Source organism: Rana temporaria, chromosome 8 (genome assembly GCF_905171775.1).
Source record: "Rana temporaria chromosome 8, aRanTem1.1, whole genome shotgun sequence".
NCBI lineage: Eukaryota > Metazoa > Chordata > Amphibia > Anura > Ranidae > Rana > Rana temporaria.
Window position 1 is genome coordinate 15,624,452 of NC_053496.1, and position 12,264 is coordinate 15,636,715.

At 44.8% G+C, this 12,264-nt stretch overlaps 1 protein-coding gene across 1 annotated transcript in view; it reads right to left on the bottom strand.

Moving 5' to 3' along the window:
* Nucleotides 1-486: 486 nt before the first annotated feature.
* Nucleotides 487-12,264, bottom strand: part of DMBT1 (deleted in malignant brain tumors 1) — a 31,388-nt gene continuing 19,610 nt past the window's right edge. The window contains exons 6-9 of the mRNA XM_040361327.1: nucleotides 9,954-9,983; nucleotides 6,935-6,967; nucleotides 4,854-5,174; nucleotides 487-719 (exon numbers count right to left, since the gene is read on the bottom strand). Coding sequence (XP_040217261.1) covers nucleotides 715-719; nucleotides 4,854-5,174; nucleotides 6,935-6,967; nucleotides 9,954-9,983 — 389 coding nt within the window. The 3' untranslated portion in view covers nucleotides 487-714. The remainder of the gene's footprint in view (nucleotides 720-4,853; nucleotides 5,175-6,934; nucleotides 6,968-9,953; nucleotides 9,984-12,264) is intronic.

Genomic DNA, 12,264 nt, shown 5'->3' on the forward strand with positions numbered 1-12,264 from the left:
TTTAAACGTATCCCCGATCTGGTGTGTTCCTTGGCCTCCATGGCCTCCATGATGCTGTTTGTTCACTAAGGTTCTCTAACAAACCGATGAGGGCTTCACAGAACAGCTGTACTTATACTGAGATAAAATTACACACAGGTGCACTCTATTTACTAATTAGGTGACTTCTGAAGACAATTGGGTCTACTGGATTTTAGTTAGGGGTATCCGTGTAAAGGGGGCTGAATACAAATGCACGCCACACTTTTCAGATATTCATTTGTAAAAAAAAAAAATTAAAAAACATTTATCATGTTCCTTCCACTTTGTGTCACATAAAATACATTTCTGTTCTTCGTTGTAAGATGACAAAATGTGGAACATTTTAGGGGGTATGAATACTTTTTCAAGACACTGTACATACACTTTAGATTCTTGGATTTTCCACCTCAACTACCAAAAGAAATCTGTGTACTTGTGTTACATCGGAGACATATACAGATCAGCTTGAGCTATCTTGCCTAATTTATTTGTGCTTGTACACCCTACATCCATATTCTGAAAGCACTGCTAATTGAATGAGCTTTACATGAGCATCTACTTTACAAAAATGACATTATAGTTTTGCTTTATAATGGATACAATATTCCTGAATGATTGGTTGTTCCTTTGTTAGGTTTCTGTCACATCTGTACAGACATTCCAGTGGGTCTTCAGCCAGGCCACAATGTAGCATTAACCTGCAAAAAGAAAGTGATATAAATATAATATTTTTCTATCTTCATCTCCCCTACATAGCACTCATCCCAATTTTTATATCAGTGGTCTCCAAACTGAGGCCCAGGGCCAGATGTGGTCCTTTACTTTCCTTTATCTGGCCTCTGGGGCACTATTTCTGTCACTGTCACCAGCAACAGGGCATAATTACTGTCACTGATACCAACAATAGGGCACTATTCCTCCCTCTGACATCAACGACAGGACAGTATTCTTCCCACTGACAACAATGGGGTAGATTCAGGTACCTGTTATGGCGGTGTATCTCCAGATACGCCGCCGTAATTTTAAATCTGCGTCGGGGGTTTCGTTACGCCGATTCACAAAGGCAGTTACGCTGAAAAAATAGGCTTCCTCCACCGACTTGATTGCGGCGGCGTAGAATTGTGTGCAATATCACTTTGGCCGCTAGGGGCGCTTCCGTTGTTGTCGGTGTTGAATATGCTAATTTCCTAGATACGCTGATTTACAAATGTACGTACGCCCGGCGTTAGTTGTTTACGTCGTTTGCGTTAAGGCTTTTTCGGCGTAAGGCTGCTCCTGCTATTAGGAGGCGCAGCCAATGTTAAGTATGGACGTCGTTCCCGCTTCGAAATTTGAATTATTTACATCGTTTGCGTAAGTCGTTCACGAATAGGGCTGGACGTAATTTACGTTCACGTCGAAACCAATACGTCGTTTAGCCGTACTTGGAAGCAATGCACACTGGGATATGTACACGGACGGCGCATGTGCCGTTCGTAAATCATGTCAATCACGTCAGGTCATCACATATTACCATAAAACACACCCCCCTTCCCCATTTGAATTACGCGCGCTTACGCCGGCCCCATTTACGCTACGCCGCCGCGACTTACAGAGCAAGTGTTTCGTGAATACTGCACTTGCTCCTGTAAGTTGCGGAGGCGTAGCGTAAATACACTACGCTGCGCCGCCGTAAATTATAGCGTAGCTAACTGAATCTACCCCAATGATGGTGCACTGTTCCTTCCCCTGATAACAACAAAGGGGCAATATTCCTCCCTTAAATACCAACAATACGGCATTGTTTACTCCCATTGAAGCCAGGAAATGTTCTACTCTCACCGGTCACAGTCCAGCCCCCTAAAAGTCTGAAGGACAGTAAACCAGCCGTTGAGTTTTTAGCAAGACTCAACTCTGATTTACATAGTTTTTTGTGGTTAAGCCATTTCCAGTAACAATCTTACCGTTTCTGCTAAAAAGTAAGGCTATTAGGTGGATTCAGAAAGAGTTAGGCCGGCGTATCTACTGATCTAACTCGGAATCTGCACCGTCCTAAGTTTAAGTGTATTCTCAAACTGAGATACACTTAAACCTATCTAAGATACGACAGCCTGCACCGTTGTATCTTAGGGTTCAATATTTAGGCTGGCCGCTAGGTGGCGCTTCCGTTGAGTTCGGCGTAGAATATGTAAATGCATAGATACGCCGATTCACGAACGTACGTCCGCCCGTCGCAGAAAAGATACGCCGTTTACGTAAGGCATTTTCAGGCGTAAAGTTATTCCATCAAATAGCTGGACTAGTAATGTTAAGTATGGCCGTCGTTCCCGCGTCCAAATTTGAAAATCTTACGTCGTTTGCGTAAGTCGTCCGTGAATGGGGCTGGACGTAATTTACGTTCACGTCGAAACCAATACGTCCTTGCGGCGTACTTTGCCGCAATGCACACTGGGATATGTACACGGACGGCGCATCACGTTGGGTCACCCCACATTAACATAAAACACGCCCCCTCATTTGAATTAGGCGCGCTTACGCCGGCCCCATTTACGATACGCCGCCGTAAGTTAGGAGGCAAGTACTTTGTGAATACAGTACTTGCCTATCTAACTTAAGGCGGCGTAGCGTAAATACGATACGCTACGCCGCCTTAAAGATGCGACGGTCTTTCTTAATCCACCTATATATCTTTATCTGTAGGCAAACATCTGTTTCTCACTTACATTGGGCCGGATTCAGAAAAGAGATACGCCGGCGTATCTCCTGATACGCCGTCGTATCTCTGAGTCCGGCCGTCATATCTATGCGCCTGATTCATAGAATCAGGTTACGCATAGATATCCCTAAGATCCGACAAGTGTAAGTGACTTACACCGTCGGATCTTAGCCTGCAATCTCACGCTGGCCGCTAGGTGGCGCTTCCGTTTGTATATGCAAGAAATATGCAAATGAGGAGTTACACCGATTCAGAAACGTCGTTTCGGCTTTTTCCGGCGTATAGTTACCCCTGCTATATGAGGGGTATGTGCGGCGTATCCTATGTTAAGTATGGCCGTCGTTCTCACGGGAGTTTTGAATTTTTTACGTTGTTTGCGTAAGTCGTTTGCGAATACGGATGGACGTAATTTACGTTCACGTCAAAACCAATGACGTCCTAGCGACGTCATTTAGAGCAATGCACGCTGGGAAATTTTACGGACGGCGCATGCGCAGTTCGTTCGGCGCGGGGACGCGCCTGATTTAAATTTTACACGCCCCCTACCCGCGGAATTTGAATTCCGCCGGGGGATTTACGATACGCTGCCGCAAGTTTACAGGCAAGTGCTTTCTGAATAAAGCACTTGCCTCAAAAACTTGCAGCGGCGTAACGTAAATAAGATAGGTTACGCGGATCTAAAGATCCGCTCACCTATCTGAATCTGGCCCATAGACTTTATCTTGTGGTTTAAGACAGAGCCCAGAATACATTTCCTGTTCTAACTGTAACATACATCATTGAGATGAAAACAGGAACTTGCATTGTCAGGATGGAAGCAGATGATTGCTAAAGAGATGATGTATGTCTTAAGGCCTGTGCACACGGTCTGACTTTTTGCCAACAAACTTCAAAATGAGCAGGTTTTCAAAATAGTCTGATCGTGTGTACGCTTCATCGGACAAACTTTTTCGGGTTTCATCGGACAAAAAGTTCGGTCTGCAAACGGACAAACTTTACGTCAACAAGAGTCCGATGGTGCCTAGTCCGACCGTGTGTACAGCAAGCAATCGGACTTTTGTACAAAGTACAAACACGCATGCTCAGAAGCAAAGACCAGCCGGAAGCGTTCTGTCTAGTAAAACTAGCGTTTGTATTTGAAAGAGCACATTCGTGACGCGGCAAGTTCTGAAATCAAGAAAAGCAGCGCACATTCTCTTCTTCTTTATAATGTGATAATACTAAAAGCTGCTTTGCTGGTGATACTGACCGAGTAAAAACAAATGTCTTTACTTTGGATTAGTTTATTTTGGTTATATGAATCAAACATATTTCTAGATTTTTTTGTGGATCAAGTTAGCACAACCCCATTGCGCAACATGTGTGCTTGGCCGGGCATCTTTATTTTATTTCCATAGCTAACCTTAATTTATTAAAGCGGGGGTTCATCCGTACATAACACTTTTTCCCCTTAGATGGATGCTCGTTTTGTCTAGGGGAATCGGCTAGTTGTTTTAAAATATGATCCGTACTTACCGTTTACGAGATGCATCTTCTCCGCCGCTTCCGGGTATGGGCTGCGGGAATGGGCGTTCCTATTTTGATTGACAGTCTTCCGAGAGGCTTCCGACGGTCGCATCCATCACGTCACGATTTTCCGAAAGAAGCCGAACGTCGGTGCGCAGGCGCAGTATAGAGCCGCACCGACGTTTGGCTTCTTTCGGCTACTAGTGACGCGATGGATGCGACCGTCGGAAGCCTCTCGGAAGACTGTCAATCAAGAAGGAACGCCCACTCCCGAAGACCCATACCCGGAAGCGACGGAAGAAGATGCATCTCGAAAACGGGTAAGTACGGATCATATTTTAACACAAATAGCCAATTCCCCTAGACAAAACGAGCATCCATCTAAGGGGAAAAATTGTTTTATGGGTGAACTCCCGCTTTAAGCTTATCAGAATTTTTATAGTCTAGCTAATTATAGGGATAGACAAGTTAACACATATATGCAATAGATAGAGGGAATCCGTAAACACCTTTCGGAAGATTAGTTGTATAGTTTATATTAGATTGTATATTATTGTATCATTACTTCAGTCTGTGTGTGAAGATGTTCATAAAGTTGTAATGATATAAGAAGTATATTTAACTGACCTACCTGATTCACACACTACCCCTGCATCCTCACTGTGGTCACAGTTGTTGGTGCCCCATGGTCGGTGGTGACACTGCCATATAGCAGATTCTGTGCTTTTACAGTCTACGTCATCCAACCAAATTTTTCCAGTCCCTTGACCAAAGAATGCCATTCCTGGAGCTTTCTGGGCTTGTCCACAGCCAAGCTGCCTGCACACCACTGTAGCCGCTGCCATGTCCCATAAGTCATCACACACTGTACCCCATACATTCCGATAAGAAATTTCCAAACGCCCTTCACAGCGATGACTTCCATTGACGAGTCGCATGCTTGGGGGTATTTCTAAAACAGCAGGGGAAAAAGGACATTATGTAGACATCTGAGAAGTTAAATGTGTAAAAAAAAAAAAAACACTTTGGTATGTTTGGGATGACAATAAAGCCGCGTACTCACGACCATTTTTCATGTCATGGAAAACATCAAAGTTTTTCTCGATGTGATTCTTGTCAAGCCTGCCTTGCATACATACACACGATCGTGGAAAAAAAATGCTTGAGCAAAGCGGGGTGACAAAGCCTACACACAACCGTTTTTCACGACGTGAAAAACAACGAGAAAAAATAGAGCAGGTTCTAAGGGCCTGATCCACAAAAGGGTTACGCCGGCGTGTCTACTGATACGCCGTCGTATCCCTGTTTCTATCTATGGAACTGATCCACAGAATCAGTTTTCCATAGTTAGGCAGAAGATCCGACATGTGTAAGGGACTTACACTGTCGGATCTTAGGATGCAGTACCGCATCCGCCGCTGGGGGCATTTCTCGTCGAAATCCAGGGTCGGGCATGCAAATTAGCACTTACGGAAATCCACGAAGCTTTTGCGCTTTGTTTTTTCTCCGTAAGTATTAGTTTGTCGTCGCAAAATTAGGGCTGCTTTTACAAAGTGTAAAGTTAGTACACCATGTAAAAGTAGACCCTTCTTTCCCGCGATGCTGTCCAATTTAAAAAAAAAAAAAAAAATTCCCGCCGCATCTCTTTTTTTTTTCCCGACGCAACTTTTTTGACCCGGCGCGATTCACAAAACTCGGCGTAACGTAATTTCGCGCAATGCACGTCGGGAAAATAACGTCGGGAGCATGCGCAGTACGTCCGGCGCGGGAGCGCGCCTAATTTAAATGGGACTCGCCCCATTAGATTAGGAACGCCTTGCGCTGGACGGATTTAAGTTACACCGCTCAAAATTTCTAGGTAAGTGCTTTGTGGATCGGGCACTTAGGTAGAAATTTTACGGCGGTGTAACTTAAACGGGAAAAATTCAGTTACGCCGGCTTTTTGTGGATCAGGCCCTAAATTTTTAATGGTCATTTTCACGTAGAGAAAAATGCTCTGGAGCCTACACACGATCGTTTTTAATGACCAATTTAAAAAATTGCATTTTTCTCGTCATGAAAAACGGTTGTGTGTACGCGGCATAAGACTTTTCAAAATGTTGCTACCCCCTGATTGAAGGTAGACCACCACTCCAACACAGATGCTAGATTCTCTTCTGTACATAGTGCTCATGTGAGTCCAACATAAAGAGACATTTATTTCTCAGGCCCCGTACACACGACCGAACATGTCCGCTGAAACTGGTCCGCGGACCAGTTTCCGCAGACATGTCCGACCGTGTGTAGGGCCTAGCGGACAGGTTTCCAGCGGACAAAAGTTTCTTAGCATGCTTAGAAACTTGTCCGCTGGAAACCTGTCCGTCGGACATGTCCGATGGTTAGTACGACTCATCTGACATGTCCGCTGGTTATGACGTATAACCAGCGGCCCAAAATCCCGCGCATGCGTCGAATTGATTCGACGCATGCGTGGAAGCATTGAACTTCCGTGTTAGAGAACGTCGGTGTCTTCTACGTCACCGCGTTCTCTGTCCGCTGGGATTTTGGTCTGGTGGTGTGTACACACATCAGACCAAAAGCTCCCAGCAGACATGTCCAAAAAAAACGGTCCGCGGACCGTTTTCATCGGACATGTCTCCTCGTGTGTACAGGGCCTCAGATGAACAATAGTGGAGGAACTGTGGCCTCAATTAATATGCTGCAGGAACTCACCAGATGTGTTTTCTTTTGCTGCTGTGTTAGAACCTGCAAATTATAAAAAAATAATGTTTTATTTACTTTTTACATTTAGTCAATTGACGAACTTAAGGGTAGAGATGAGCTAAGGCGTGTTTGGATCAGTGGTGGCTCGTCCATTAGGGGCGCCCGGGTGCCACCCCCTCTCTCCACGGCACCCCCTATATGCAATGGATAGACTCATGCATAGCATGAATCTATCCACGGCCACGCCCTATTCATGTGTCCGGCCCCTTTCAGGGCGTCGGATGCATGAATTACAGCGGCCAGGGTTTCTTTTTTTAAGCACCTGATTAGAGCCAGAGGCCAAAGGCTCTAATAGGCTTCGAAATAGGGTGGATCACAGAGAATGCATTTCGATCCCACCCAGGTGTGTTACAAACGCGAATGAATATTCACTGTTGAAACACTGATCCTCAATCAGGCCAATCAGAAGCGGGTGTGAGACCCGTTTTCCAATTGACCGAAAAGAGAAGACTCCACCCGCGAGGAGGAGGGAGGAAACAGAAGCTGTCACTGTCATGACTCGTGGAGAGCTGGAGAATGGGAGGCTGCTGGTTAATGGGGTAAGTGCTACTGACCGACCAGGGAGGGGGGTTGGCATACTGTTTGCCGCCCCCCCCAAAAAAAAAAAAAAAATTCCACCGACCGTCACTTTTCGGATCCGAGTCAAAACCCATCCGAGCAATCCCACCTACAAACTGCCCGGTAATAAAGTGTTTTTTTCTAAAGCTTACTGTATTGAGCTGCAGCCCAATATTTTTTGACTAATCCTTAACCGCTTTAGTCCCGGACCATTTTGCTGGTCAAAGACCAGGCCACTTTTTGCAATTCGGCACTGCGTCGCTTTAACTGACAATTGCGCGGTCATGCGACGTGGCTCCCAAACAAAATTGGCGTCCTTTTTTTCCCACAAATAGAGATTTCTTTTGATGGTATTTGATCACCTCTGCGGTTTTTATTTTTTGCGCTATAAACAAAAATAGAGTGACAATTTTGAAAAAAAAAAAACATTTTTACTTTTTGCTATAATAAATATCCCCAAAAAGTATATATAAAAAAAAATTTCCTCAGTTTAGGCCGATACGTATTCTTCTACATATTTTTCATAAAAAAAAAAAAAAAAATCCGAAAAGCGTTTATTGATTGGTTTGCACAAAAGTTATAGCGTCTACAAAATAGGGGATAGTTTTATGGCATTGTTCCTAATATTTATTTTTTTACTAGTAATGGCGACATTATGGCGGAAACACATCGGACACTTTTGACACATTTTTGGGACCATTGTCATTTTTACAGCGCTCAGTGCTATAAAAATGCACTGATTACTGTGAAAATGACACCGGCCGTGAAGGGGTTAACCAGTAAGTGGCGCTGTAGGGGTTAAGTGTTTCCTAGGGAGTGCTTCTTACTGTAGGGGGGGTGGGCTGTGTGTGACACGTCACTGATCTCCGCACCGATTACCCGGAGCGGAGATCAGTGTCATTGTCACTAGACAGAGCTGGGAGATGCTTGTTTACCTTAGCATCTCCCCACTCTATCTCTCGGTGAGACGATTGCGGGTATCCCCAAGTCCGCGGGACCCACGTTCGGGCTCACGGAGATCGCGGCAGGGTCTCGAGCACGCCGGCGCGAGCGCGACCACATGGTGGCATCTTAAAGGGGACGTACCTGTACGCCCTTATGCCTGTCCGTGCCGTTCTATTGGCGTAAATAGGCGTGCGCTGGTCCTTAAGCGGTTAAAGCGGAGTTCCACCCATATAAATGTCAGCGGCTACATAAAAGTGTAGCTGCTGACTTTTATTAATTGGACACTTACCTGTTCCACGGTCCAGCAATGCGGGCAAACAAAGCCCCCCTCATCTCCCCCTCCTCTCTGCGGTCCCGGCACTGTCACCCTGGGCGCACGGCTGTGGCTTCACAGCCCGGCACGAAATGTGCATGCGCGAGCCGCACTGTGCACTGTGACTGGCCGGGCAAGATGATTGCCGAGAGGGAGGGGGGAGAGGTGAACTTTCTTCTGGCGCCAGAGAGTCCCGGGAGGAAGTGGGAGCTAGATCCTTCTAAAAAGAGTGGGGCAAATCTACAAAATCGTAGCCTAACTTAATTTTTACCATTTAAGTTACACTGGCGGAAAATTTCTACCTAAGTGCCCGATCCACAAAGCACTTACCTAGAAATTTTCGGCCGTGTAACTTAAATGTCTCCGGCGCAAGGCGGTCCTCTTCTGCAGGGGGCGATGACAATTTAAATGAGGCGCGGTCCCACGCCGGCCGTACTGCGCATGCTCGTGACGTCATTTTCCCGACGGGCAGCACGCAAAATTACGTTACGCCAGACTTTGTGGATTGCGACGGGACAATAAAGTTGCGTCGGGTAAAAAAAAAGTTACGCGCCGAAAAAAAAAATTCAAAATTTTAAAAAAATAGCGGCGATCGAAAAAAAGGTCTGTTTTTACAAGGTGTAACTAGTTTACACTTTGTAAAAGCATCTCTAATTTTACGTATGCAAACGTAAACTTACGCTGAAAAAACAAAGCTGAAAAGCTTTGTGGATCTCCGTAAGTCCTCATTTGCATACGCAAAGTGGCATTTCAACGCGAAATGCCCCCAGCGGCGGATGCGGTACTGCATCCTAAGATCTGACAGTGTAAGTGTCTTACAGATGTCGGATCTTCTGCCTATCTTTGGAAAACTGCTTCTGAGGATCGTTTCCAAAGATAGGCACAGGGATACGCAGGCGGAACAGCAGTTCCGCCTGCGTATCCCTTTTGAGGATTTGGCCCAGTATTTCTATCCCCCCCCCCAAAAAAAATGACATGCCAAATGTGGCATGTCAGGGGGTCACCATCACTTAAAGCGGAAGTTTTATTTTTGGGTGGAACTCCCCTTTAACAAAGCTGACTAAATTATACAACATATGAGGTCTGGATAATGTACAGTGAGCACTTCAGTTATGCAAATCTGATCTTGATCTGTAGTAATACAAGATTTACCTGGAGCCTTTGGTACAGGAACTCCAACTACTGCAGAGAAAAAGTAATAAACGTCACGTATTTAAAAAACAAAACAAAAAAAAACAGCATGATTACACTCGAGATTCTAATATCTCTCCAATTAGGGGCTATGCCACGCTATACCCAATTTAAAATTGATGTCCTTTTTTTCCAACAAACAGAGCTTTCTTTTGGTGGTATTTGATCGCCTCTGCGGTTTTTATTTTTTGTGCTTTAAAGAAAAAAAGAGCGACAATTTTGAAAAAAAAAATATTTTTAACTTTCTGCTATTCATCAGATTAGTCCAATATGTATTCTGCAACATATTTTTGGTAAAAAAAAAACAATCGCAATAAGCGTATATTGATTGGATTGTGTAAAAGTTATCACAGTTGTCAAAGTAGGAGAAGGATTTGGGGATTTTTATATATATATATATATATATATATATATATGTATATATATATATATATATATTGTATTTACTGGCAATGGTGGTGATCTGCGATTTTTTGTGGGACTGCGATATTGCGGCAGACAGATCTGACCCTAAGGCTGCTTTCACATTGGGGATAGAGCCGCGGTGACGGTATAGCCGCACTATTTGTAGTGCGGCTATATCGTCGTATTTACCGCGATATTCGGGCGCTAGCGGTGAGGTTTTAACCCCCGCTAGCGGCCGAAAAAGGGTTAATACCGCCCGCGTTGCGCGCGGTATTACTGCGGTTTCCCATTGATTTCAATGGGAAGGCGCGGTATAGGAGCGGTGAACACTCCTATACCGCAGTAAAGATGCGGCTAGCAGGACTAGCAAGACTTTTGGAGCGCTCCTGCTAGCGCACCGCTTCAGTGTGAAAGCCTTTCACATTGAACACTACAGGGCAGGTTTTTTTCATGCGGTATAGCAGCGCTATTTTTAGCGCTGTACCGCATGAAAAACGCCTCAATGTGAAAGGGGCCTAAGTGACTTTTTGGTGACCAGTAACACAAATACAGTGATCAGTGCTAAAAAAAATGCACTGATCACTATATAAATGGCACTGGCAGGGAAGGAGTTAACACTAGGGGGCGATCAAGGGGTTAGTTGTTCCCTAGGGAGGTGTTTCTAACCCGATGGATTTTTTCGGCGGATATCCGATGAAGCTGACTTTCATCAGTTTTGCCAACACACCATCAGTCAAAAATCTGACCAACGCGGTGACGTAAAAAAACGACGACGTGCTGAGAAAAATGAAGTTCAATGCTTCTGAGCATGCGTCGACTTGATTCTGAGCATGCGTGGATTTTTGACCGATGGACTTCCACACAGACGATCGTTTTTTTTCTATCGGTTTTTTATCCATAGGAAAATTTTAAAACATGTTCTTTTTTTTTTTCACCGATGGAAAACAAATTGATGGGGCCCACACACGATCGGTTTGTCCGATGAAAACGGTCTGTTTTCATCAGACAAACCGATCGTGTGTACAGGGCTTAACTGTATGGGGGATGGACTGACTGGGAGAAGAGAGAGATCGCTGTTCCTAATCACTAGGAACAGCAGATATCTCTCTCCTCCCCTGTCAGAATGGGGATCTGTTTGTTTACATGACAGATCACCGTTCTGGCTCTCTTTCCCAGGATCGTGGTTGGTCGGCGGACATCTAGCCTGCCGGACCCGTGGGCGAGCTACTACAGCCCTTTTGAAGCTAGTGCCGTACCGGTATGTTTTGCATTTTTCTAGAAGAAGCAGCTCAATGTTATCCTATGTGCCCATGCACATTAGGACATTTAGAGGTGGATTTTAAGCTTAGCGTTTAGAGGTAGGGAAAAAAAAAACCTTCTGTGTTTTTGAGAGCAGTTTTCTGGCGAAAAAAAAAAAGCTAAATGCACCTAAATATGCATAAAAGCTTGTAAAAAAAATGCTCATAATTTGCAGGATTTTTTTTCTGCCAAAGGAACTGGAGTTTGTAAGTCAGTGTGCATGAAGCCTTAAATATATTCCATGTTATCCCTTACCATGTTATTTGAGTGTTATTAAAATAAAAACTATTAGCTAGATTCACATCGGAGAGCCTAACGTTAGGCAGGCGTAGCGTATCGAATATACGCTACGCCGCCGTAAGTTAGAGAGGCAAGTGCTGTATTCACAAAGCACTCTTGCGTCCTAAGTTACTGCGGCGTAGCGTAAATGTGCCAGCCTAAGCGCGCCTAATTCAAATGAGGAACAGGGGGCGTGTTTTATGTTAATGAATCGTGACCCGAGATTGGCGTTTTTAACGAACGGCGCATATCCCAGTGTGCATTGCTCCAAAGTACGCCGCAAGGACGT